General features: G+C 48.5%; 11 protein-coding genes and 1 long non-coding RNA gene across 19 annotated transcripts; 7 read left to right on the top strand and 5 right to left on the bottom strand.

The window, feature by feature from the left end:
• On the top strand, positions 1 to 2,835 carry LOC136184829 (band 4.1-like protein 1). The gene is made up of 16 exons (XM_065971816.1): positions 1 to 139; positions 610 to 714; positions 777 to 819; positions 921 to 996; positions 1,057 to 1,101; positions 1,169 to 1,221; positions 1,271 to 1,344; positions 1,402 to 1,448; positions 1,505 to 1,592; positions 1,864 to 1,964; positions 2,026 to 2,089; positions 2,152 to 2,234; positions 2,294 to 2,365; positions 2,424 to 2,489; positions 2,547 to 2,617; positions 2,666 to 2,835. The coding sequence occupies exons 1-16, from the start codon at positions 77 to 79 to the stop codon at positions 2,680 to 2,682; spliced, it is 1,068 nt and encodes a 355-aa protein (XP_065827888.1). The 5' UTR covers positions 1 to 76; the 3' UTR covers positions 2,683 to 2,835.
• A 5-nt stretch (positions 2,836 to 2,840) lies between these two features.
• On the bottom strand, positions 2,841 to 4,549 carry LOC136184831 (calmodulin-like). The gene is made up of 3 exons (XM_065971818.1): positions 4,239 to 4,549; positions 3,369 to 4,128; positions 2,841 to 3,257 (listed from the first exon to the last, which is right to left on the bottom strand). Exons 2-3 carry the CDS (start codon positions 3,550 to 3,552, stop codon positions 2,989 to 2,991), a joined length of 453 nt encoding a protein of 150 aa, XP_065827890.1. The 5' UTR covers positions 3,553 to 4,128; positions 4,239 to 4,549; the 3' UTR covers positions 2,841 to 2,988.
• Positions 3,371 to 8,287, top strand: LOC136184828 (uncharacterized). 4 transcript variants are annotated; one of them, XM_065971815.1, is made up of 4 exons: positions 3,371 to 4,489; positions 4,541 to 4,590; positions 4,643 to 4,771; positions 4,828 to 8,287. In XM_065971815.1, the coding sequence occupies exon 4, from the start codon at positions 6,853 to 6,855 to the stop codon at positions 8,194 to 8,196; it is 1,344 nt and encodes a 447-aa protein (XP_065827887.1). In that variant the 5' UTR covers positions 3,371 to 4,489; positions 4,541 to 4,590; positions 4,643 to 4,771; positions 4,828 to 6,852; the 3' UTR covers positions 8,197 to 8,287. The 4 variants fall into 4 exon arrangements, with proteins under 4 accessions (XP_065827887.1, XP_065827886.1, XP_065827885.1 ...); XM_065971814.1 differs by lacking the exon at positions 4,541 to 4,590; XM_065971813.1 differs by having other exon boundaries at positions 3,371 to 4,590.
• LOC136184826 (uncharacterized) lies at positions 4,616 to 6,818 on the bottom strand. Its single transcript, XM_065971809.1, has 2 exons — positions 5,861 to 6,818; positions 4,616 to 5,802 (listed from the first exon to the last, which is right to left on the bottom strand). Exons 1-2 carry the CDS (start codon positions 6,749 to 6,751, stop codon positions 4,738 to 4,740), a joined length of 1,956 nt encoding a protein of 651 aa, XP_065827881.1. The 5' UTR covers positions 6,752 to 6,818; the 3' UTR covers positions 4,616 to 4,737.
• A 179-nt stretch (positions 8,288 to 8,466) lies between the features above and the next one.
• On the top strand, positions 8,467 to 9,522 carry LOC136184823 (mammalian ependymin-related protein 1-like). Its single transcript, XM_065971805.1, has 4 exons — positions 8,467 to 8,737; positions 8,792 to 8,864; positions 8,919 to 9,060; positions 9,140 to 9,522. The coding sequence occupies exons 1-4, from the start codon at positions 8,541 to 8,543 to the stop codon at positions 9,394 to 9,396; spliced, it is 669 nt and encodes a 222-aa protein (XP_065827877.1). The 5' UTR covers positions 8,467 to 8,540; the 3' UTR covers positions 9,397 to 9,522.
• A 227-nt stretch (positions 9,523 to 9,749) lies between these two features.
• LOC136184822 (uncharacterized) lies at positions 9,750 to 11,135 on the bottom strand. 2 transcript variants are annotated; one of them, XR_010669433.1, is made up of 4 exons: positions 10,947 to 11,135; positions 10,608 to 10,899; positions 10,451 to 10,550; positions 9,750 to 10,404 (listed from the first exon to the last, which is right to left on the bottom strand). It is a non-coding gene; the product is annotated as an uncharacterized lncRNA (long non-coding RNA). The 2 variants fall into 2 exon arrangements; XR_010669434.1 differs by having other exon boundaries at positions 10,630 to 10,899.
• LOC136184821 (centrosomal protein of 83 kDa-like) lies at positions 10,177 to 14,610 on the top strand. 2 transcript variants are annotated; one of them, XM_065971803.1, is made up of 27 exons: positions 10,177 to 10,414; positions 10,474 to 10,552; positions 10,602 to 10,734; positions 10,788 to 11,429; positions 11,479 to 11,619; positions 11,666 to 11,737; positions 11,798 to 11,838; positions 11,898 to 11,958; positions 12,014 to 12,064; positions 12,123 to 12,227; positions 12,281 to 12,364; positions 12,416 to 12,475; positions 12,521 to 12,592; positions 12,649 to 12,704; positions 12,758 to 12,814; positions 12,871 to 13,000; positions 13,057 to 13,169; positions 13,223 to 13,304; positions 13,354 to 13,431; positions 13,481 to 13,542; positions 13,597 to 13,676; positions 13,724 to 13,787; positions 13,840 to 13,951; positions 14,005 to 14,105; positions 14,153 to 14,201; positions 14,250 to 14,381; positions 14,435 to 14,610. In XM_065971803.1, the coding sequence occupies exons 4-27, from the start codon at positions 11,301 to 11,303 to the stop codon at positions 14,534 to 14,536; spliced, it is 2,034 nt and encodes a 677-aa protein (XP_065827875.1). In that variant the 5' UTR covers positions 10,177 to 10,414; positions 10,474 to 10,552; positions 10,602 to 10,734; positions 10,788 to 11,300; the 3' UTR covers positions 14,537 to 14,610. The 2 variants fall into 2 exon arrangements, 1 of the variants encoding a protein (XP_065827875.1); XR_010669432.1 differs by lacking the exon at positions 14,435 to 14,610 and having other exon boundaries at positions 13,840 to 13,950; positions 14,003 to 14,105; positions 14,250 to 14,340.
• Positions 14,611 to 14,779: 169 nt separating this feature from the next.
• LOC136184709 (cdc25-like protein phosphatase twine) lies at positions 14,780 to 17,763 on the top strand. Of its 2 annotated transcripts, none has more exons than XM_065971645.1 (17): positions 14,780 to 14,993; positions 15,078 to 15,193; positions 15,499 to 15,643; positions 15,693 to 15,729; positions 15,782 to 15,946; positions 15,997 to 16,068; positions 16,120 to 16,182; positions 16,245 to 16,331; positions 16,380 to 16,429; positions 16,479 to 16,539; positions 16,591 to 16,666; positions 16,725 to 16,762; positions 16,810 to 16,869; positions 16,925 to 17,023; positions 17,082 to 17,218; positions 17,268 to 17,391; positions 17,458 to 17,763. In XM_065971645.1, the coding sequence occupies exons 1-17, from the start codon at positions 14,860 to 14,862 to the stop codon at positions 17,602 to 17,604; spliced, it is 1,611 nt and encodes a 536-aa protein (XP_065827717.1). In that variant the 5' UTR covers positions 14,780 to 14,859; the 3' UTR covers positions 17,605 to 17,763. The 2 variants fall into 2 exon arrangements, with proteins under 2 accessions (XP_065827717.1, XP_065827716.1); XM_065971644.1 differs by having other exon boundaries at positions 15,075 to 15,193.
• Positions 17,764 to 18,661: 898 nt separating this feature from the next.
• LOC136184710 (clarin-2-like) lies at positions 18,662 to 19,799 on the bottom strand. The gene is made up of 3 exons (XM_065971646.1): positions 19,536 to 19,799; positions 19,124 to 19,303; positions 18,662 to 19,076 (listed from the first exon to the last, which is right to left on the bottom strand). The coding sequence occupies exons 1-3, from the start codon at positions 19,750 to 19,752 to the stop codon at positions 18,757 to 18,759; spliced, it is 717 nt and encodes a 238-aa protein (XP_065827718.1). The 5' UTR covers positions 19,753 to 19,799; the 3' UTR covers positions 18,662 to 18,756.
• Positions 19,800 to 19,831: 32 nt separating this feature from the next.
• LOC136184711 (E3 ubiquitin-protein ligase KCMF1-like) lies at positions 19,832 to 20,640 on the top strand. Its single transcript, XM_065971647.1, has 5 exons — positions 19,832 to 19,872; positions 19,924 to 20,091; positions 20,151 to 20,296; positions 20,363 to 20,468; positions 20,532 to 20,640. The coding sequence occupies exons 1-5, from the start codon at positions 19,857 to 19,859 to the stop codon at positions 20,534 to 20,536; spliced, it is 441 nt and encodes a 146-aa protein (XP_065827719.1). The 5' UTR covers positions 19,832 to 19,856; the 3' UTR covers positions 20,537 to 20,640.
• Positions 20,641 to 20,763: 123 nt separating this feature from the next.
• LOC136184497 (E3 ubiquitin-protein ligase KCMF1-like) lies at positions 20,764 to 22,745 on the top strand. Its single transcript, XM_065971399.1, has 6 exons — positions 20,764 to 20,871; positions 20,958 to 21,125; positions 21,197 to 21,336; positions 21,483 to 21,584; positions 21,646 to 22,235; positions 22,296 to 22,745. Exons 1-6 carry the CDS (start codon positions 20,856 to 20,858, stop codon positions 22,573 to 22,575), a joined length of 1,296 nt encoding a protein of 431 aa, XP_065827471.1. The 5' UTR covers positions 20,764 to 20,855; the 3' UTR covers positions 22,576 to 22,745.
• LOC136184498 (protease-associated domain-containing protein 1-like) lies at positions 22,695 to 23,562 on the bottom strand. Of its 2 annotated transcripts, none has more exons than XM_065971402.1 (5): positions 23,498 to 23,562; positions 23,328 to 23,431; positions 23,163 to 23,272; positions 22,942 to 23,109; positions 22,695 to 22,885 (listed from the first exon to the last, which is right to left on the bottom strand). In XM_065971402.1, the coding sequence occupies exons 1-5, from the start codon at positions 23,547 to 23,549 to the stop codon at positions 22,765 to 22,767; spliced, it is 555 nt and encodes a 184-aa protein (XP_065827474.1). In that variant the 5' UTR covers positions 23,550 to 23,562; the 3' UTR covers positions 22,695 to 22,764. The 2 variants fall into 2 exon arrangements, with proteins under 2 accessions (XP_065827474.1, XP_065827473.1); XM_065971401.1 differs by having other exon boundaries at positions 23,328 to 23,434; positions 23,498 to 23,555.
• Between the last annotated feature and the right edge of the window lie 6 nt (positions 23,563 to 23,568).

Below are 23,568 nucleotides of genomic sequence, written 5' to 3'. Positions count from 1 at the left end.
ACGACGTGCGTTAGGATTCGGGAGTCGTTCGCCGGACGGCGAGGAGGAAAGTCGTTCCGCTCGTTTTTTCGTCGCGATGCCGTCGTTTCTGTGTCGAGTGGACTTGCTCGACGATTCGTACATGACCGTCGAAGTGCCGGTGAGTCGAAACACCGCGTGAAATCGCACGAACGAGCGTGACGACGCGTTTGCCGAACAAACGCGCATATTCGAACGCCGTTTTCACAAGCGACGCGAGAAATCGAGCCTTCGCACTCCTAACCACCCCTTCGCCACGGCCTTAGGGCATGTTTTCGCGACCCTTCCGTTTGATCGATCGCCTTGACGAGAGTGTTTACAGGACTAATGTGTAGGCGGTTCCCGTTTGGAACGCTTTAGGATAACGCGAGATGACTGCTCGAAAGGGGCCCCGCTTTTTCTGCAAGAACAGAAGCGAGGCACGAACGGGCAAGCCGATTAGATTAGAATCTGGTGCTCGGCGATGGTGGCACCGTACACGCCCACTTTGTGTAGGAGTTCCCTAGGTTTAGACACACAAAGAACTGTCCACCATCCTAAGGACGAAAAAAATGCACTACGCACATACAAAAATTTCTTTTCCGCGTGCAGAAAAAATCTAACGGATCGTGGCTGCTCGACTACGTGTTCAAAGCGCTAAACATCGGCGAAACGGACTACTTCGGTCTTCAATTCACCGACGCGAAACATCAATTAGTAAGACAGGCAAAACGAGACGTCAAACAGCTGACGTCCCGCCTCTTTTCCCCTGTGCGCAGCGTTTTCTCGACGCCGAAAAGCTCGTAAAAAAACAGCTGAAAAGTGAGTCGGGGCGGGGTGGGCGGGGCGGATCGAACACGCCGCGTGGGAAGGGAATATTAATTGGTGGCGCGGCGTCGCGTCGCGCTCCTTTACTCGCACAGATGCCCCGCAAACGTTCCGCTTCGTCGCGAAGCTCTATCCGGCCGGTCCCGGCGACCTTGTGGAAGATCTAACGAGGTTCGGGGTGCCCCCGTTAGCGAATTAGCGTGCGTGCTTCATTGTATCCTCTTTTGCTAGGTACCTGTTTTGCTTGCAGATAAAGAGAGACTTGAGCAATGGGAGGTATGAAGGGGGGCGGGATCGCGGTTCTTTTGGCATGCGAGGGCGCGTTGAATTTTGTGTACACTAGCTTGCCTTGTCCCTTGGAAACGGCCGCGCTATTCGGATCGCTTGCCGTTCAAGGTGAGAATACGGGTTTACGAAGTTATTACGTCATATGTGCTTTTTTTAGCCGATTTGGGCGACTACGACGCTGAACTGCATTTGGACGGATATCTGGCCGATTTCGAGTTTCTCGCTAACCAGGTGCGTGGAGGAGGTTAGTGTTGTTGACTCAGGTGCAACATTGGCTCCTAATTATAGCCGGAGGAACTGATTCGACGTGCTGAAGAGTTGCATCAAACGCATGCGTAAGAGCCGGAGGGGGGAGGGGGCTGCCCTATAATAGGACTCCGTACATATACAGTGGTCTAACGCCCGCTGACGCGGACAGGAAATTTCTTGAGAGGGCCTGTCGACTCGATTTATACGGCGTTCATCTGTTTCCGGTGAAGGTAGGCAGACGTAAATGTGCATGTACATGGGCACTATATAAGTAGTATGCACATGTTTAATTAATTAACCCCTAAAGCCTAAAGCCTGGAGATCAGTTAGAAAACCCCTTTGTCCCTCTTTCAGTATTGCTGATAAGAGTGCATTTGATCAAGTATACATTGTAGCTTGATCGAGCGTATATATAAGACCAACTGTGTGCTCTTACGTCCAGCAGCCGGCTGGCGTTCCCACCGCCACTTACTTATACACGTTTTTCCATATTGATGATAGGACTACGATGGACGACATGTGCACATTGGCATTTCCTGGGCAGGCTTGGCCGTTTACGGTGGCTTCTTTCCCTATGTGACGCGACTGAGAGCAATCGCTTGGTACAGCCCGTTTCAATGGAAAAGGAGAAAACCCTTATGAACGCTGTATCTCGTTTCCCAGGCGAAACGTTTCGGAACTGTCCTATGACAACAAGAAATTGGTTGTCAAAGATCGCTTTGGCGAGGCAAGGCTGAGTCTACTAATAAATGACAAACCTTCAAAGTCAATTCTTTTCTGTTGGAATAGATTGAGTGGATATTTCGGTCGGAGCATCGAAGCGGATGCAAGATACTGTGGAAAGCGTGCGCAGAGCACCACACGTTTTTCAGGTCAGCTGACGCGTTGGGAAAGCGAAATGTCAATAAATAAATAAAGAAATTCATCCTAGACGAGCCACGCCTTCGAATCCGAAATCTCCTCTTTTGAGTCATTTTCAGGCTTCAGCAAAATTCAGATACAGGTGTGGAGAGAGCGAGCGAGAGGAGATTAAAAGATAAATACATTTATTTGATTTATAGTGGTCGCACTCAGAAGCAGGTGATGGCCGCTCGTCGCGCCGAAAGTCGACAGACAGAATTTGCCAGGTGCGTCCACAACGTGGGGGAAACCGGTCCAATACCAACGTCTCCTCTCCTTTGCAGGAGTTCCAGCGTTCGATATTCGACACGGAGTTGGAATGCTGACTATCTAATGGACGGCGGCGGCGATACGAGTAAGTCAATAGATCACTTTCTCCCTTCCGTCATTTACTCCATAAAAGGAGGCACATTTTTGTGAGCGAGAGAAAACATACTCCCCTCCCATTCGAAAATCGAAACCGTCATAACAGAAGAGAGATCGAATAAAACATAACCGGTGTAATTACGTATTACTGTAGACGATATCCGCGTTACCCTATATCCTATACCTCTTTCGAAACCGCCCACTCAATGTGGTCCATCTCCCCACCCTCCGTCTCAAAAGTCAAAACTAAGACAGCGCGAAACGCAAAACCAACACAGACAGTGACAGACAGAGAGTCATCTAAAAGTCCTGACGTCGAAATACGTGTCCCAATAAGGAAAAAAAACGTGCCTCTGTCTCTTACACACGACTGTTGACCATGAGCGTGTGAAATTCCTCGAAGTCCACGCGCCCGTCGCCGTCGACGTCCGCCTCGCGTATCATTTCCTCGACGTCGTCGTCGCTCAGTTGCTCGCCGAAATTCTCCATTACCTGTTTGAGCTCGATGGGATCGATGTAGCCGTCCCCGTTGCGATCCATCGCGTCGAACGCCGCTCTGATGTAGTCGTCCGACGCCATCTGTTTCGACATCATCACGAGAAACTCCTCGAATTCGATCGTGCCGTTGCCTGTGGGAACGCGATTTAGGAGGAGGCGATGTTTTGGGACCATAGAGTAGAGAAACCCCCCCTCCCTCCCCCCTCCCTTTCTTTCTTTCTTTTCCCCTCGATTTTTCGTACCGTCTGCGTCGACTTCTTCGACCATTGCTTCCAGTTCGGCTTCGTTCGGATAGTGCCCTAACGCCTTGAGCACCGTCTTCAGTTCTTCCGTTGTTATATTCCCGTCGTTGTTCTTATCAAACAACGAGAAGGCCTGCTTGAATTGCTTGACCTCTTCCTCTGATAAATTGTGCTCGATGTTCATGTCCGTGCTCGCGGTGTTGTGAGACTAGTGGTATGGGCGTGGAATGCGTCCTGGCTTTTGATACCGTGGTGGCGCGTGCTCGAGGAGGTGTCAGTTGGAAGCGCCAATCTGGTGAGCGACCTACCCAGCGTGCTTGCGTTATTTGGATAGCGTTTGGCTGTGATTAATCGGCTAATTAAAGTTCGCGGCTTGTCTATGACGACAGTGTGACGTTAGTTTTGAGGATTAGGTTTTTATTGTGTAAAGGAAGTGTCACGTGCAACGACCCGGTTTACTTCCTTTTCATTTCGACTGCACCCTTGATCTTGAGCTGGTCACAAATGGCCATCAGCTTTTCGTCGGTTGCCTCCACTCCCTTCTGTTTCTCCCACTCCTCGAGCAGTACGTGCAGTTTGTCGTAATCAGAAACGACGTTCCCGTATCTCGAGATGACGTTGTTTACCTCAGCCGTGCTGCAGTCAAGCAAGAGCCGTCCCATCGCAAGATAGCGGTCCGAACCGACGCTGCAGATGACGTCGAATAGGCCAGCTCGAGGATTAGGACTCGGAGATGCACTGGCAAGGGATTCCCTACTACCTACGACAGTATACACGTAAGGATAGTTATTCGGGGGGTCCCCAAATGGGGAGCCTATCCTTGAGTGCGTCGAAAAGCAACGCATGCATCGTTACGTCACTCAAAAGTACCTTCAGGCAAGATGGCGTCGGCGATATCGTTCCTTCCCGTTTTCCGTATTGCTAAAACGAATTTTTCTACCGAGCCCGGGCCCTTGTAGCAAAGAATTTTCTCGATCAGATGACTGACTCGCTTGCTATTCGTTATCTCCACTAAAACTTCTTCCTTTTCGTTTTTTGTCAAAAGATCAACTTCAGGCTCCATTAGATAGTTGAGGAATTTCTCATTGACGCGTAGCTCGTCACTCAGGAAGTTCATCTGTGTAAGCACTCGAGATCGCCATTGATCTGCCATAGCTCGGGACTGGGCACAGGGACTCTGACACAGGGGACTTTCCCCTTACGTTTTCTTTGCCCATATATGGTTCCTTTCCCACACTCATTATAACTGCATCAGATGATTCTATTTCTGACAGAAAATGAAAAAACAACGTCATGCGAGGCAACGTTACTGACATACAGACAGTGATGAACAGTTAGACAATTGTCTGGTTTGTTCTCTTCTGTGTGGCTAAAACAGCAGGAACAATGTGACAACCACTAAGGCAAGCCCAAATGCTGATTGGTATAAATTGCTGGATCCTGACAGAAGAACATCTAGGTCAACAGTGTTTCCTACAGTAGCGCTCGTCACGACGGATCGATCTCCTTTCACTGCGTCAATCCTCAGAACAGTTCCATAGTAGAAATCCGAAACGACGAGACTCCCACTTTGCTCCACGCCGCATCCGGCCGGACTTCGCATATCCGCTCCCCCGCCGACTCTCTTAGCGGGAGTCGAACTCACGCTGGACACCAAAAACGCCATACCATTGTCAGGATTAACAGAGGCGATAGCCGCCTGGGCTCCCTGATAATAGGTAACGTAGACCAAGCCCGTCGAACTCACAGCCAATCCCCAAGGCTCCGTAATCGCCACATCACCTCCTTGCACTGGTATCGCCTGTCTATTGCCGTTGGCCGGATTGACGGTAAGCAACTTTGACTGGGCGTCGCCGACGACAATTGTACCGTCGTCAAGAACGATGATGCTATTGACGTTATGCATCAGAGGCCCGGTGCCGTGAGACGCATCCGACAGAACGACTCTGTTGCCCGTTTTCATGTTGACGTTGATTAAGGCGGTGAGGCCCGTGTCGAAGACGACGAGATTGCCGTCGGATTTTTGTAGCAGGCCTCTCGGCGATATGAACTCTCGCCCCGTGCCGACGCCTTTGCCGGAGATTATCGTGCGATTACCTGTTGAGAAATCGACTCGCACGACGGCGTCGGTTCCGTCGTCGACGACGACGAGATCGCCATCGTCGAGGACGATGAGTTGGAGCGGCAGGGTGAACGCGTCGCCGCCGCCTCGTTCATCCGCCGCGGAGAGAATGGCTCGATCGCCCGTTGTCTCGTCGACGAGCCAAATGGCTCTACGACCCGTGTCCGAAGCGACGATGCGTCCGGACGGAAGAACGGCAACGTAGAGCGGCGTTTGAAGTCCGATCTTGGGAACGGACGTGACGACCGAACGATCTCCCGTCAACGGATCGACGGCGATCACCGAAGGCGGCGTAAAGTCGCAAACAACAATCTAAAGAAATATCCAAAAGATAAATATCGCTAATTATTATTATTATTTTTAGTATTACCTGTCCGGAGCTCGTCACTGCCGCATCGACGGGAAGTCCCAAATCGACTCCGCTCCCAACGTCTGGACCGCTGATACGTTTTCGATTCCCGTTGCTGATGTCAATCGATATGACTTCATTTTCGTTAAAGTCGACGACGAGAATGGTGCCCGGTCCTTGGCTCGTCAGTCCGCGAAGCGACGATAATTCCGGTCCGGAACCGGCGTCGAGAACGGGTCCCGTTCCCGAAACGAGTCGTCGATTGCCGGTCGTCGAGTTGATCTCGATCACCGCCGGCCAGCCGACGTCGGTCACGTAGAGGTAACCGTTCACGGAAGCGTGTATGCCGTGCGGTTGTTTGAGATCGGGTCCCGTTCCCACGTTGCCGCCCGACGTGGGGCCTGCTATAACGCGACGATTTCCCGTCGTCGGGTCGACCTCGACGACGGCGTCGAGCGAGAAATCGGTGACGAAGACGTTTCCGGTCGAGTCGACGGCGACGCCGCGAGGAACGTCGATGTTCGGTCCGGTGCCGCGCGTCGCGTCCGACACGACCGTTCGATCGCCCGACATGATGTTGATTCGTATGACCGCTTTGAGATTGGAGTCGGCGACGAGGAGACTGTCGAGACTCGGTTCGATGCCGACTCCTCGCATTTCGGTCGTCACTGGCCCGACGCCGCGCTCCGGTCCGGAGATCACCGTCCTGTCTCCGGACGATAAGTCCACGAGGAAAACAGAGGACGATCCTCTGTCTATGACGTAGGCATCGTCGTCGCCTGTTATGACGATTCCGTACGGGTTGATGAGCGCCGGACCGTTGCCCACGCGCTCCGTGTTCGTCGCCGCCATCGTCGGTGCTCCTTGCCAGAAAAAAATTAGCAGCAGAGAAAGGATGCCGACGAACGCCATTTTTCCGGCTTTGCTTTGTGTGTTTTGTTCGGTTTGTCTCAGCAGATAAGAGCGCTGCTTTCGATCACGTGGCGTCACGTGGCGTCACGCGAGGTAATCAAATGGCCTCAGAGGAGTCGGAACCGCTTCTAGAAGTACCGAAGGAGTCTCCTTCTCCTCGTTGGACGACATCTCTACTCGTCGTCACCTCTATTATTCTCATTAAACAGTCCGTGGGCGTCGCTTACGCTTTCAGCGTTTGGATCGATCCCATCAAGAGCAGTTGTCCCTCATCCTTTCCCAAATGGATCGGCATACTGGCGAACTCGCTCTGGCAACTCGCCGGCATGACGACCTCAATCGTAGCGGGAAAATATCTCGATAAATCGAGTGCCGTCACGAAGGGAATCGTATCGACGATCGTATTCGCCGTCTCTCTCTATTCTCTCGGTCTCTCGCTCCAATATTGCCAATTATGGCTTTTTGTCGTCGGCATGCTCCTGCTCGGCGCTTCTATCACACTTCAAGGCATCGTTCTACTACACGCAATCCTGCGCTGGTTTCCAAAAACGAAACGCGGCCTCGCGTCGTCGTTCTCCGGCATCGGATCCGGCGTCGGCGGCGTCATATGGCCTTTTATATCGACGGCGCTGCTCGATCACATCCACAGCGCCTGTTACACTTTTTACATCATGTCAGGAATTGGAGCGTCCGTTCTGCCCGTGTGGTTCGTACTCGGTCTCAAAAAGGATCGAAATAGCGCCGCCGCTCTCAAGCGTCCGTCCCAAAGAGCGCTCAGTATTTCCGGTGATCATGATATGCGATGCAATCATCAGCTAAGTCGTATCGAACTCGTTTCGCTGCCTCTCTTCTGGATGGCCTTCTTTGTCATATTTGCCAGTATGTTTTCGTCCTTCCTGCTCCTCTCCAGTCTCCAGACGATCTATCAAGACGTACTGGACATCGGTCACACTGCGGGATCATATTACCTCTCTGCTACTATGGGTGCTTTTCTCATCGGACGATTCGCCGTACCGAATCTGTCCGATCGAGTCGGGAGAAAAACTATGTATCTTGTCTGTCTGATAGGGCAGACTCTTCTTCTAGTTGCAGCCGGCGTTCTGCGCTATGAACGCGTCGAAGCCTTGCTGACAGCTATTCTGATTGGGGGGAATTTTCTATTTGGGTCCCAATCGCTCTATGGACCATTCATACACGATTTGTTCAAGGAGGAAGATAAGGGCACGGCGCTCGGTATATGTACGAGTGCTTTTGGTTTGTCCGGCATCGTTTCGCCGGCCGTTATGACCGTTCTTTACAGTCAAAGTCGAAAGTACTACATTGAAATTGCTTGTTTTATTGGTGTTGCGTTCTGCGTCGTTGGAATTCTTCTCGCTCTACTCACTCTGGGTCGAAATGCCAAAAACGCGAAATGCAGTAGCTGTAAACTACTTGAGCAAGAATAACAGGATTTCCGTTTTTAGTTCCGTAGGAGTGCCGTAATTATTCATAGAATCCCATGTCCCCGAGTCACGCACCAGTACAAAAAAACGCCTAACCTAATTGTTTTTGGCAAGATGTATACACGCAAAGCGACAGTCCTGCGCGTTGTCGCGTTCAACATTTGAATGGCAACGCGCAGCGTTCTTTTGAAGTCGTCACCCTGCACGCGTGCAATCACGTGGACATAAAATACCTGGTCCAGATCATGCCTCTACGGGACTCGCCAGAAATCCAAGCTTTTGATTGGCCCACACTCGCTCACTGCTTCATTACTCCTCTGCAAGCCTAGGACGACTTCACCTCCGAAATGCTCGGCTTCGTTATTGCTCTTGTCGCTATCGCAGGCGCCGTCCAGGCGTGCGACTTTCCACCGACGTGGACAGCCCAAGCGGCCCACGAGAACTTCATCGAAGGCTCTCGCGACTACTTGACCATCTCCTACGATGCGGCCAACAAGAGATTCTCTGCCAACGGCACGTACAATGTCACTAGGCCTGACCAAAAGTAACGACTCTACATTATTCGATTGTAAACGGCAACCACGCCCTCTCTCCGTAGCATTGTTCAAGTAATCGGCTTGTACGAGGAAAGGAAGTACTATGTCATCGAAGTCGCCGCGCGCCGTTGCACCGTAAGAATAAAAGGGGGACCGAGTCAGCTGACTATTAATTAAGTCTCTTCGAAGGTTCACACTATCGAGAACGAGTTCAAGCCGTGGGGCGTTCCTGAGGACGCTCGAGACAACGGCGAGTACGTTTTTGGTGTCGCTACGGCTTCGCTGAAATTGCACTGCTACAGCACTCGAGTCGAGTCCAGACTGTTTCCGGGTACATCAATTAGACGCACGTGCACGACACGGGACCGTATTTGATATTTCCCCCCCCCCCCCCCCCCCCCGCCCTATAGGGCTGGATCTCGATTGGTCCGTTCAGGTCACCGAGGAGCTGTGCGTCCCTGCTATCGAGCAATACCTGTCGGTGCACGATAACGAGAGGCGTGAACTTGCTGGTCAAGTGATCTATTATGACATTGCGCCAACAGTCGAGGCAAGCCAATTTGTTCCACCTGCTTTCTGCAACGAAGACGTGGTCGATGACACAAGAATGGTGCAGGGAAGTCACGCACATCCTCGTTTTCCTTCTGAGGCATTCAGGTTCTTCTAACCTGATGTTGGGTGGAGCTTGCTTCGTGGACTCTTTTGAGCCAATTTGCTGTTGCTGTTGCTTGATGTTTGTTTGTCGCTTGATGTTTGTCCGTCCTGGTCTGCAAATCATATGTACTGCACATAAGTGACTCTCCGCGTCATTCTGCAGTGCGCACGCGTCAACAGGTGTAACCACTCGAAGCGCAGCTATTCGAATACCGCGCCCGAAGCGAGACGAATTTCCAAGAAGTGAAGCAGAAATTTCTCCAAGTCGAAGACGTAATTGCAGACCTATTCCAACGTACGAAACGAGTTTTCCGCGCTTTAGATCAACTCCAGCCTACGCAGAGGCCAATAGTGTTATTGGTTAAACTGTATAGAAACATAGGGGCAACTTGGGCCGCGTAATGTATGCGTAAGGCAATATTACGCTGCATGGTAGTTACGCTGGTCCGCCCAGAGACGTGCAACCCAATACTGTACACCCGTGTAAAATTACACTAACTAAGGCCCCCCCCATCTAGCCAAAAATGCATTTTACGTTCTTGAGGCACCATTCCGCGCGCGGGCAAGGCAAAGCTACGGGCATGGAGATCACCTACTAACGCATCTTTCGGGTGAGAAAGTCTACCTGAAGTCGAGAGCTAAGGTTTCTACCGGTAATTCAACGCGAGCATACCGTTCGCGCTTTTTCGCTTTTTAGTGTGAGTCTGGGTGGGCCCACCCTTGATTGGATACTCCAGGGTCCTGGGAGTGGGGTTAATTGGCGCCAGGCTACTGATTGGTGCGCACTGTGACTCGTGTTTACTCCTCGATCTGCAACTTCACATTCCAATGCTCGGACTCGTTGTTGCTCTCGTTGCTATCGCAAGCGTCGCCCAGACGTGCGAGTTTCCACCGTTGTGGACAGCCCAAGTGACCCACGACAACTTCATTGAAGGCTTGCGCGACTTTTTGACCGTCTCCTACGATGCGGCCAACCAGAGATTCTCTGCCAACGGCACGTTCCATGTCCCTGGCTCTAGAGCTAACCAGAAGTAACAATCGATCCGCCATAAACAGCGCTCACGTACATTTTTAAATGCGGCTCCTTCAGCGGCAGTGTTGTTCAAGTGATCGGTTTGTACGAGGAAAAGAAATACTACGTCATCAAAGTTGCCGAGAGCAGTTGCACTGTAAGAATAAAAGGATCGAACCAAATCGGCAGAATATAATTGTCTTTAGACTCACACTATCAAAGACGATTTCAAACCGTGGGGTGTTCCTGCCGACGCTCAAGACAACGGCGAGTATGTGTTTGGCGTTGGTACGGTTTCGCTGAAATTGCACTGCTACAGCACTCGAGTCGAGATTCGCGGTAAGTCGATCCGCGCCTACGTACGCGCCGGCACGTCTAACGTGAACCCGTAGGCGTGCCTCTTGATTGGGCCATCCAGGTCACCGAGGAGTGCGTTCCTACTATTGAGCAATACCTGTCGGTCCACAAGGAGGGCGAGAGCCGTAAACATGCAGGTGAAGTGATCTATTATGACATTGAGCCAACAGTCGAGGCAAGCCAATTTGTTCCACCTGTTTTCTGCAACGAAGACGTGGTTGATGACACAAAAATGGTGCAGGGAAGTCACACGCATCCTCGTTTTCCTTCTGAGGCATTCAGGTTCTTCTAACCTGATGTTGGGTGGAGCTTGCCTCGTGGACTCTTTCGAGCCAATTTGCTGTTGCTGTTGCTTGATGTTTGTCGCTTGATGTTTGTCCGTTGTTGTCTGCAAATCATACAACCTAAGCGCGTTATACAGTACTATCAACAGGGATTTCTTTCATATATCCCTGCTATCAATACAATGTATCTGCATCTGCAGTGCGCATGCGTCAACTAATGTTTTCTCAAACTTGAATCGTCTTTAGCTACAGACCCTTTCGTAGATGGATTCCAACGAGGCCACACGCAAGATAACGCAACTCGAAGCGCAGCTATTCGAATACCGCGCCCGAAGCGAGAAATTCAAGACGAATTTCCAAGAAGTGAAGCAGAAATTTCTCCAAGTCGAAGACGTAATTGCAGACCCATCCCAACGCACGAAACGAGTTGTTCGTCCCTTAGACCAACTCCAGCCTACAGAAAGAACTCGAAGAAAGTCGCGAAACCCAGAAAAGAGTCCAAAACGAATGCGCCGAAGCGATCGAACGAGAGCGACGCGAAAAGGAGGCGCTCGTCGACGAATTCGACAAGATGCGAGCGCAAGTACACGATTTCGTCTTCGCTATAGAGACACCCATCGTCTTTTCAGCTAATGACACCCCAAAAACTCGAATTGTTGAAACACGAAATGAAGACGGAATTAGAGGTTCCCTATAGAGAGGCGAGTCGATTGAGTTTATAGGGCGGTTGCGTTTAATTAAGAGTCGTTGCACTACTGTAGAAACTTGATGCTGTGGAAAACGAGCTTGAATTTTATAAGAGGTGAAGTGGGGAAAAGTATCAGTCTAGATGTATATCCATAGAAGAATATTACCTTGTAGCAAGCTCAATAAGATGAGATACGAGTACTCGTTTCTTCAGTCTGATCTCGGGAATAAATTGGTATACGCAAATGTAGCTAACGTCTTTGGTACGACAATACATTTTTGTATATTAGAAGGAGAGTCAGGCTGTTATTGGAGACATGCAGACCAGACACAAATCAGAAGTATGAATTTATTTATATTGTATGTGTACGCATTGCGATTGGATCGTTTGATCTTTAGTTGGAGGGTTTGTTGAGAGAGAGAAAGGAGTGGCTTTCCAAGCGAGAGTCGGAGGGCCCTCACGAGGCTCAAGTGCTGAGACATCTCCAAAGAGAAAATACCCAAGTGATGACGACAAATGAATAATATAGACGAATGATAGCAGAGATTTCTTGTAGCTTAATGTAAAGGTGAAAGCTCTGCTGGATGAAATTGACGAGTTACAGGAGCTAAAAGAAGCTCAAATCCTAAAAGCTGAACAAGTACAGTAGTACATATAAAAACAATTATTCTACTATTAATTGACGTTTTAGAATGCTCACGCTCAAAGCAGGGAGCTGGCCGAGGCAAGATCTCTTTGGAAAGCGCTTGAGGCAAGTCATCATGCTAAAAGCTTTCCCTATTTATTTCGTATCTAGACGGAAAAGGCTTCGGCACTCATACAATGTGAACGACTTCAAGAGCAAGTGCAGACGTTTCTGGAAGAACAGGCACTTGTCCTTTGGATTTCTTGAAAAAATTTCCTCATAGAATAAATGTATTTTAGGATGTTCTAGCTGCCAAGTGTCGCGAGAGTGATAGAGAATGCATGATGCTGAAGAGGCACGTTTTTATTTTATACGTACGTTATTATTTATGTTTTTGCGGGTGTGTAGTCAGATGAATGATATGGAACATAAGCAGAAAATCGAAATTAGTAACATGAAACTGAGGTGCGACGCAACAAGAGCAACTTGGCTAATTTTTTCCCAACTTTTCAATCTTGTAGTTTAATTCAGGGTAGAGGAGAGCTAGAAAAGGAAAGAGACTCGTTACAAAGGGAAATAGAAGCAGCAGAAAACAAAATAGACGTATTGGAAAGAACGTTGGACGAGATGTCAAACAGACTAGCAGGCAATGTAGGACGAGAAAAGACAGTACTTTTTCTATATATTGTAGCGTGTCATTGTTGTAGGAGAGAGACTTTGAAAAGCGATTACAGGTAGCTCTCGACGTTGAGATGCAAAAAAGAACCGAAATCGAACAGGAGAAACTAGATCTTGAGACTCAGTTAACCGAAATGGAGAGGTAGTGGATTAATGGGTTGAAATAATGCGAGGGGTCATAGTGTATGTCTGCAGAGATAAGATTGACGCCAGTGCTGCTCACAGAGCGGAGATGGGGAAACTGGAAGAAGAAGTGTTGAGAAGTCGAGAGACAAAGGTATGTGAAAGAACCAACAAATGTATTTAAAATTAATTGATAATTTTAGGAACTGACTGTCAGAGAATGCGAGAGATTAAAGTCTCAATTACAGGACGAGAAAAGGCGAATAGAAGATCTAGAAGAGGTACGTATTGGAACACATTTTCTGAAGATTCACTATGAAATTTGAAAAGGAAAAGGTCGCAGCTACTGAAATCCAGCAAAAGAACCATAGACTAGAAGCTAAATACCAGGAGTATGTTTGCTAAAGAGATGCCTACGTACGTCTGTATAGAGCCTGTTTCTGTAGACTTCTTAGTAGGGAGCAAGATCTACTGGCTGCTCATGAAAAATACAGATCTAAGCTTGAAACTCTTTCTGATGAACTGAGTAATTAATTGGTAGTCGAGTGGACGTTTTGAATATTTTATTTCTAGGGAATACTAGAAGGGAAATGAAGAGGCGACAGGAAGAAACTGGCTTTGGGCTAGAAAAGCGAAGGTTGGAAAGTACGTGCACGAGAGTGAGTCGTCTTAGATTTTGTCTTTTTCAGATCAGAGTGGGAAAAGGAGAAACGGGAGTTGACTCAAAGGCTGGAAGAGTGCGAGAAGGAGAATCGGAGTTTGACTGAGAAAGTGCACAAAGTAAAGGCGGAGGCAAAAAAGGTAAGAATCCCCTTAATTTATATCACAAATTCATCTTGTGACGGATTGTTCAGAGGCTTCAGCGTTACAAAAAACAGGTGCAGGACATGGAGAATGCGCAGGAGATCCTCGAGGCCAACAAAGAGCAGGTGATCCTTGAAAAAGAAACACTGAGGTAAGAGGTGTTTGGTACGAGCAAGGAGAATTTGAATTCGCTCTCAGAAAACGAATGGAAGCAGACAACGAAAGACTCAGAAAGCAAATGAGAGAGGTAGTAGATACTTTATTGGAATCTAAATTTGGCGTATTTTTGTTTCAGTTTCATCGGAGGCACACGGAGTTTTCCTTTCTCCTTCACTCCGACGCGGGCACCAAGAGTGGGATTCTCGCTGCCGTACAAGCATTTGGCATTGGCCAAAGCGCGCCAACAGCGCATTTCAACGTGGACGAGGTATAGGGGATACACATCTGGGCTTATTTTTTATACTGTAGCTCTACTGATAGGAAGTCAACAAGAGGGAGCTCGCTGACATACGACATCGGTTGGAAAAGCTTGACTCTGTAAGCAATTTAAGTTCAGCAGAGAATTCGCATGCAGACTCATAAGGGATTTATCTATGCATATGTAGGTGTACTATGTAAAATTACCGGTAACTCGTTTTGAACAGTAAATGGCGTAGAAAATGGCTTTGGACCTAACACCACATATCTAGACGTATGGCTGCCGTGAGGACACTTTTGTTTCTTCCCTATAGTGCGCGTTTGAGCATGCGAAATCGTCGATGAAGCGGATGATGCACGCGCTGGCATAGCAACTCCAATTACCGTCCTTCAAGTCCCGTACAAGAAGCGCGACTCTTCAATCTCGTCCTCGATTCTTCGACGCTCGGACGCAATCCATCCTCGCTCCGAACTCCAGCGCCATCGCAATGAATCCGCCTACATCGCACGCTAGCTTTACGCTCGGCCTAGGAGACGATGTGGTCCCTTCGCCGCGATCGTCCCACTCGGCCTTCCTCGTTTCGCCGATGACAAGCCTGGCGATCGATTTTGGCCAGTCGAGGTACATCGAATCGCCGTCGCTGTTCGAAGGCTCGCGAAACGCGCAAAAAAGCGGAAACGAGCCCGGGCTCCTTTTCTTCAGCAGCATGAAAACGCCGCGAAGACGTCTGTCGATGTCGAGCGTCGATAGCAACACGTCGGGGACGAATATGGACGTCAGTTTCGGCGATCGGCGAATGTCTTCGTCGTCGCTGGATCGCGGTAAGAAAAATCGGGGCCCCAAAACGCGTGGACCGAAGAAAAGAGGAGAGAACATGCATTAGGTAGTAAAAAGCGTTCGCGAGCGCGCGCTCCTGATACTTTCGCTTTTCGTGCGTCGATTCGTTTTTTGAAACCACGCTGTACGCAAACCGGAACCGTTTTTTGCTTCATTTGCACATTTCGTAAATACCGGAAAAAGGCGAGGAAGCTGACCTAGTGCGCTAGCCTAAGCAAACTATTTGCACGTGCCACTCAGCGATTGTCGCGTGCTACAAAACCTAATACCGGTGTTCTCATTGACTTAGGCTATCATACGCTATCATCTGCATCACCGACACCTGATTTTGCACCCGCGTTGGATTGGTATGCAAGTCCTGCTCTAGCTGGAGTTTCTCCTTCTAACAATCAACTTGGCGTTGGATTTCTTCCGAATGAGATCGATTCACCTAGGTAACCACTTTTATTTCTAAATCCAACATATCTGATAATAATTATTTAGACGTAGAGATATCAAGCGATCTTTGTCGTCGACAAAAGTGGGATTGAGAGTTCTTCTTATTTTCGTGTTTCAGTTCTGTGTGCGTGTAGGAAAACGAGCCGTCGCCTCTATTTGCTGTTCCGGAAAAGAAAAGCGGTGGAAAATTAGTGGGGAAGCCGCTAGCGCGACCCGCACTAAAACGAAAGCCGTTCTCTCCTATTCATTTTGGTTCAGAGGAAGAGAAACTTCAATCGCCAACGCCAGTATCACCAATGGTAAGAAACCCCATCGCCCTCTGACTCCAAAATATCATTTATCTTCCAAGGAACCCATCTACGAGGGATCTAGAAAGGAAGACGGTTTTGACGACGCTTTTATGGGAACTGACTACGATGACGTAAGATAGAGCAGCAAGAAATCACGTAGCGTTCATTAGCGACATTATTAGGGAAGTCAGACACTCAGCAGTTCTTTGCCTGTGTCCATAGCAGGTCTAATGCAAGGACAAATAGTAGGGGGAGATGAGAAAATCCAACAAAGTCTTATGCTCCAATCCGTGTTTTCTCCCTCTAGACTTCTATCTCTTGTTCTACGGCGACACAAGGACTTAGTTCTGTTATTTCTAGAGATTCTCCTAGATTGTCAGTTGTGGGCTCAAAAGTGCGTTCAACGCTTATAAAAAATCGCACGTTGTAATCCCTCCTCTAGCGTCTCAACTCGCCGGACGTTTCCAGTCTAAAAGCGTGCAAGAAGATGAGGCAAGAGAAACGGCTAGTTTTAATTTTTTTGACCTAATTTTTATTCTAGAGCTCATTCCATTAGCGAAGGCTCGCCTTCTCGTCCTTCAGTGAATGATTTGGAAATGCAGGTAATTATTTAAGATAAAAAATTCAAATGATTCATCTTTGTTTTCTTGAAGACGTCATCTCCCATAAAGAGGTCCAAGTCCATAGCAGGAATTCCAAGTCCATTCATAGACAGAGCCTATGGCATAGGTGATTTTTCTCAGTGAGATTCATCTGGCCGTTTTTCATATTGTTCTTTCTTCTCCAGGGTGCAGTGGTCCTGATCTGATTGGCGATTTCTCGAAGGTGCGTGCGTTTCTTGTCTTGTTTTCTTTCTCTATGTATTCTTGTAGCCATTTGCTTTGCCCGTTTTGAAAACGAGCAAAGGCCTTAAAGCAATATCTTCAGAAACAGTACAAAAATTTTCGTCTATTTCTATTCTATTTATCTATTCTATTTATTTTGTAGCTGTCTCATTTACTTCATGGCAAGTTTGACTCCAAAATTGGCTCCTACTTCGTTATTGACTGTCGCTTTCCTTTTGAATTTTCCGGAGGTCACATCAAGGTATTTGTGCAATTTTTCTTGAAGCATATTTTAGCCTTCCACTTTCTCTCCACCAAAGGGAGCGCGAAATCTTTTCACTAAAGACCAAATTGACGCGTTTTTTCTACAAACGCCTCTCGCTCGCAACAAGGACGACGACAAGCGTCTAATTTTAATATTTCATTGCGAATTTTCATCACAACGAGGCCCGAACCTGTAAATATTTCCCAAAAATACGTCAAAATGGTTCTAAATTGCGTTTCAGATGTTCTTTTCTGAGAGCACAAGATCGCAGCATTCACAGCGATTTAGACAAATACCCGGGACTTTATTATCCAGAACTTTATCTTCTCGACGGCGGTTATAAAGCCTTTTATCAAGACTACAAAGTAAGCCAGGGAGGGGGGGGGAGGGCCCCCCTTTGCGCCCTTTGTAGCTAGACGTATGTATGATAGGACCTTTGCGAGCCGAAAGCGTACGTGCCAATGATAGACGATCGACACTCCAAGGATTTGACGCTCTTTTTGAAGAAAGCAAAATCTTGGAGTGGCGGCGAGCAACCGGGTCGTAGAACGGGTCTCGCCAGAAAACAACTTCTCTAATAAAATCGACTTCTTTAACTAATGATTTAGTGTACGTAGTTGATGTGAAGATTGTTTTTTCTCTCTTTTTCTCCTCCCCGGTACGCATGACCGAAAATTAATATTGATACACGAACGCAAGTATATACAAAAAAATTGTCGGTTCAGTAGAGTTCGGATAATTTAAGCGTTCCCGGTGATCCGTTCATGTCTTCGGGCAGCGGCGCCATCCTTTGGTTATTCAGCATGATTCGGTTTTGAATTTGCCGGCGGCGAGATCGTCCCCGGCAACGATTCCACAAGCTCGCGCTGAAGGCGACGAGCAGTAGCGCCGTCGCCGCGACGACGAACCAGACGCCGTAACCCAGATGGGACGGCGTTTGGAAATTAAACAGTGGGAATAGGCCTTCGATTTCCTTTGAAATGAGTAGAGTCAAGTGGGTGTATTTGTGTGCTATAAAAAGAGAAAACGCCAGGCAACCGAATGCGGCTAGAACGAATAAACGTTAGTAGACGGAAAGGCTAAAGTTTCGAGCTTACATCCGATAAGTGTTAGCAGCATAACGAGGTTTTTCGTAACTCGAGCTGCCCGGGTTTCCCTCTCGGAAAAGATGTGCTTCGTGGCTACTATTAAAACCCCAATTGCGACTACGTCCGCTAAAGCGACGAGCGCAATCGTCCCTTGCCACATTCCCTCGTTAATTCGATCGGCGTAGAAATCGCGAACTAAGGAAAGAGGCGTGTGTAAGGGCGTGGTTAGGAGCTCGCGACCAGCACACCATTGAACTTTTTCACTCTCTGTGGCACGTAGAAACGGATTGTGTACGTGCCCGTAAAGAGGCCGCTTTTCACCGTTCCAATCGCGGTCGACGTGGAATTGGGCGTTCGTTCTGCGAGCACCGTCGCGTCGATCCAAGACTCGGTGGTCAGTGCAACGGTGAAACATAGCGCGGCGAGGGCGGCGCACGTTCCGGCGCATGCAGTCCACTTTCGGTTAGACAATCGAGCTCCCAGTCGATGCATGCATCAAGTCCGTGTGCACTTCTAAATGAATGCAAATATACGTCACTATGCGTGATATCAACGATAAAGAATACGTGTACTCGTCACGAACAGAGAAACATATATTAGCTAAAAATAATAAGGATAAAGATAAAGAAGGATAGTTTTAGTTTAGTAGAGCATCAAGTTTCCGCGGGCTTCCAGCGGAAGTCGACTATTCCTTCGCGTCAAGAACGTATCTGCTTGGACGTTGGTGAGATAGGCTTTTTGGATGTCCGATCGATCGTCGCTTTTCTCGAGCGGACTGAAGGCCAAAGCGACGGCGATCGACGCCGTGGCCCCGACGGTGAGCCAGAAGGAATAAGCAAAGTTCGCTTTGGTTGATAATTTAAGAAAGTCGAATTCGTCGATTAGATCTTTGGAGAGAATAACGTCCATGTCCGAGTGGTACAAACCGACGTAGATTCCAAATGCAACAACCCCGAAAAGTACTATCAAAATAATCAAGCGAGATTCGAGATTTTGAGTTTTCACTTACAGGACAGTAAGCTGAGAATCATGATCATTAGAGGCCCATTCGCTTTGTGTCTAGACAAGGCGAGAGCGTTGAAGGCGCCGAAGAGGGCGACGCCGACAGCAAGCAAAACCGCCAAGCCCGTCATGACAACCGTTCCCCAAAGTTGTCCCATGTTCCATTGGTCCTTGAAAAATGTTGGCACTATGAAGAGAATGACTCAGGTACGCCCCTTCTAGCTAGCGTAGGGCGTGTCGCGAGTAGCTATATAGCAAACCTTTTAGAAAAGAAAAATGTTAGTACCGATGTACTGTAGACGGAATTTCGCTAAGATTCGAGGGCATAACGACGTGTAGATTACAAGTTTGCTAAAGGGGCGGTGGCGGGGGCACGCCGCATGCATATGTACCCGCGCACTGGTGCGCAACTACTGTACCTGCGAATGATTCTTGGCGATCTGTTAAGCCAAAATTTATACTATATTCGCCTCGAAAAAGACCGAAGTTGATGAAGCCTATTTGTGCCGTATCGTTGTTTTGTCCCTTATACACGATTCCGTCGATCCAATGTTCCGTGCCCATTGATATGCTGAAGAGAATGACAGCGACGGCGCTGAAAACAGTGGAACAGAATGCCCACTTGCGAAATCTCATATCTTTTCTCTCCCAAGTACAAGTGAGCTCAGCAGCAGGTGAGACGACACAACAGCACGTGCTATTTTAATTGATCTGCTCGTTTTCCCGTATCTGGTCTTCCGATGGCGAGCCACGCAGGTATAAGGAAGGACTCCTGGACTCCACGCGACCGAACACTGCTCGCTTTAGGCGTAACCTGCGACGTGTGCAACAAATACAACTTCGCCGGCGATCGCTACAAATGTCTCGCCTGCTACGACTACGATTTATGCGAGACGTGCTTCGACGACAAAGCGACGTCGCAGAACCACGAAGTCGATCATCCCATGCAGTGCATTCTCACTCGAAACGACTTCGGTGCCGCGCCGCCCGCCACTCGCGCGTACGCAGCTATGAACTTTCAATTTTCGTTTCAGAGCGACATAACGGCAAGAAGGAAGCGACGTCGGGCTACGTCACGTCGTACACGTGTCCGTTCTGCGGCGAGGACGGCCACGAAAGCGAGAGCCGATTGCTAGATCACATCGTCATAGAACACGACAATAGCGACGGCGAACAAGTGGTAGTATTAATTAATTAATTAATTAATTATAAACACTTTAATTGAATTGAACTGGGTTGTTTTCAGGTATGTCCTGTTTGTGCAGCAACGCCTCACGGTGACCCAAACTTTCTCACTGACACCTTTGCTTCCCACTTGGCAATGGAACATTGTGGTGGCTGTGAATACATTGGTACAGTACTTCTCTCGAATTTTTATGACGCAAGAGTTCGTCTCATGGACTGTCTTTTTTTAGGATGAGGCCAAAATGATGTACAGTAGTATAGTTTGAAGTTCAAGGAAATTTGATAAATAAATTTTCTATGAGTATCACACTGTCCTATAATATAACAGTCAAATGATTTTTCGTTTAGCAGTTTCCCAAAGGCTCAATTGAACCAACTCGTTGAATATTGCACAATTATGTGATTCATTATGTGCACGTCTCCCGTATAGTCGCTGCGTCATTGGCGTTCTGATATCAACGCAATGGCAACAACGTGCGTTCGCCATTAGGGACGAAAATCCTGCTCTCTATCGCCGTTCCGAAACCTCCCCGACGCATTCGATCAACGCACCGATGTCGCGACACGACGGTAAACGCACGAACGCGTCGTTTCTGCGACGCGACGCGCGAAAAAAATCCACCCCGCGAACCGTTCGACGTTTTCGCTCCTTCCAGGCGTGAGCTGCGACGTGTGCGGAAAAAACAACTTTCGCGGAAAGCGTTACAAGTGCCTCGTCTGCTACGACTTCGATCTGTGCGCTTCGTGTTTCGACGGCAAGGCGACGTCCGAACGACACACGCCCGATCATCCGATGCAGTGCATTCTGACGCGAGTCGACTACGGTAAGGGAATGGCGAGCGCGAAAGGGGGCCCCCCTCCTCTCTTCACGGGATCTCTTCGCTTTCCGTTTCAGAGATGTACTACGGCGGCGAATCGGTGTCGTACGATCACGCGATGTCGTACACGTGCCCGTTTTGCAGTAAGGTCGGCTTCAGCGAGAGCCAATTGCAGGATCACGTCAACGTGGAACACGGCGAATCGAGCTCCGAAGTGGTAAGAAGACAAGTCTTTCTACGTATACCCGTTTTTGTTATTAATTAATCCGGCATTACAACTGTATTAGGATGTACAGTCTATAATTATATAAGGAATGTTAATGAATATGAGAGATAGCTTTTCATATTTATTTTCTCTCTCAGATATGCCCTGTTTGTGCAGCGACGCCCCACGGCGATGCAAACCACATCACAGATGACTTCACAAGCCACTTGGCAATGGAGCATCGCGGTGGCCGCGATCTGGTACTCCCCCTCCATTTTTCATTTTTTCTCTTCTTTTCATCATCATCATCTTTTTTTAAAGGACGAAGCGGGGATGCGCATGCGTCGCATGCTTCATCCCGGTCGCAGCGGTCTCGGCATGGGAGGCGTGCGCGCTCGTCGCGTCATGCATCACTACCTCAGCAGCGGTCCGGGCAATAGCGGTAACGGAAGCGGCGGCGCAGCGCAAAATTCCGAAAATTCTGCAAGTCGAATTGTCGCTTCGGAGTCGCGTGGCGGAAGCGGCGGCGGCGGCGGCGGCGGCGACGTTGACTCGATCGCCGAAATGCTGTCGCAGTTGTCAGGGTCGAGACGGGCGGCGGCGGCGGGCGGCGGAAGTCAAGCGTCAGCGGCTCATCTCCAGCAACTTCACATGCAGCTTCAGTTGGAACGGCAGCAAGTGCAGGAACATCGGCGTCAGCTAGAGCGACTTGCCATGGCAACGGGTAGTCCGCCTCGTCGTTTGGGCGGCGGCGGGAGCGGCAGTAGTGCCTATTCGATCATGCAACCGCAGCAGCAACAATTGCAGCAGCAGCATCCGTTGGCTGCTGGAGCTACTATTGAAATCAAGAAGGATAAGGATAAAGAAATAGATTTAGAAACAGAAAATTTATTAGCAGCTCTATTGCCGAGGTAAGGAGGGAAGTTTATAGAGTAGGAGCGAGTCTCTCAACCTCCGGATTTTTTTAATAGAATGGCTAGCTTTGATTTGTCTGACGATCAGTTGGACGCCTCCGCTTTGGCTCAACTAGACAGGTGTTCGTTTCTCGACAATCTCATGCTGTCCTATTTGACAGTGAAAGATGATAACGTCGGCGACATAGAGCTGTCTCTCAGTAGCAGTAGCAGTAGCAGTAGCAGCGAGAGCGGAGAATGCGACGAGGGAGCAGCTGATAAAGAGAAATCCTCCGCCGCCGATGACGACGGCGGCGGCACGGGAACAAAAGATAAGACGAATTTAAATAGTTTATAGGGTTAGCGGGATGCGCACGCGGGAAGGGGGGGGAGCTGGAGCGATTTTATGTGTGAAGTGAAATAGGTGTTTGTTGATCATTGGTGTATAAATAACGTGTGTGCGTAATTCCGTGGGGTTCTTCTTCTTTTATTAATTAAAGACAAAAGTCGTTTCAAATATTAGAAAAAAAAGATGAGAGCGACGTTCTTAGCGCAAAGTCCACGGCGTCTCTCTGAGAAATAGACGCGGATTATTTGTCATGTTAATAGGTATAGAAATAAGTGCTTCGGACATGTGGTTATTTTTTAAAGCTCGTTTTATTTCTCGCCTAAACAGAAAGCACAAGACTTAGAGAGAGAGGAAATCAGTGGTTTTTATTCTTACCCGTCTGTGCCCAGTAGGAACATTGCGGGAATAGTAACGTCTCTCTCTGTTTCATCCCCTATCATGTCAATCCAGTAGCTTTCATTATCCTCATCGTTATCCGCAATTATTATAGCAACAGCCCCGTGCTGTTCAGCCACAATGGCCTTAGACATGAACGAACAGCCACTAGTAATACAGAAAGGTAATTGATTTTTTAATTGATTAATTATTATCGCTACCCTCTCGTTGCTAGCGCCACAGAGCCAGCGATGCTGTATCGGTTTCTGAGGGAACTGCAGCTATCGACAGGATCCGTTGGAACGAGAGCCACTGCGTCATATTTTGTCATCTAGCAACTAGCAATGAAGGTTCGTTTCTGCAGAGGGCTCCTGTCTAATTTTTACCAAGTATGAGCCAAAGTTTTTGGCTGGTAAACATCGATAAACGTATCCTATTTCATACGGTTCGAGTACTTCGAAGTAGACGTATTCGACGATTATTGGTGGGCCTGCTAAAACGCGAGAGTTCGGTCTTGGTATTTTTCTCACTTGATGTGCGCAAACACTGAACATACCTAGATGTACCGCGGAGACCAGGTGTGCAACGATCGCAAAGAACAGAAGCATTTCTTTTTCCCTATCCGGG

This window comes from Oscarella lobularis, chromosome 3, assembly GCF_947507565.1.
Source record: "Oscarella lobularis chromosome 3, ooOscLobu1.1, whole genome shotgun sequence".
Classification (NCBI taxonomy): domain Eukaryota; kingdom Metazoa; phylum Porifera; class Homoscleromorpha; order Homosclerophorida; family Oscarellidae; genus Oscarella; species Oscarella lobularis.
The sequence above is the reverse complement of the archived record's forward strand: the minus strand, read 5'-3'. Positions and strand labels throughout refer to the sequence as shown.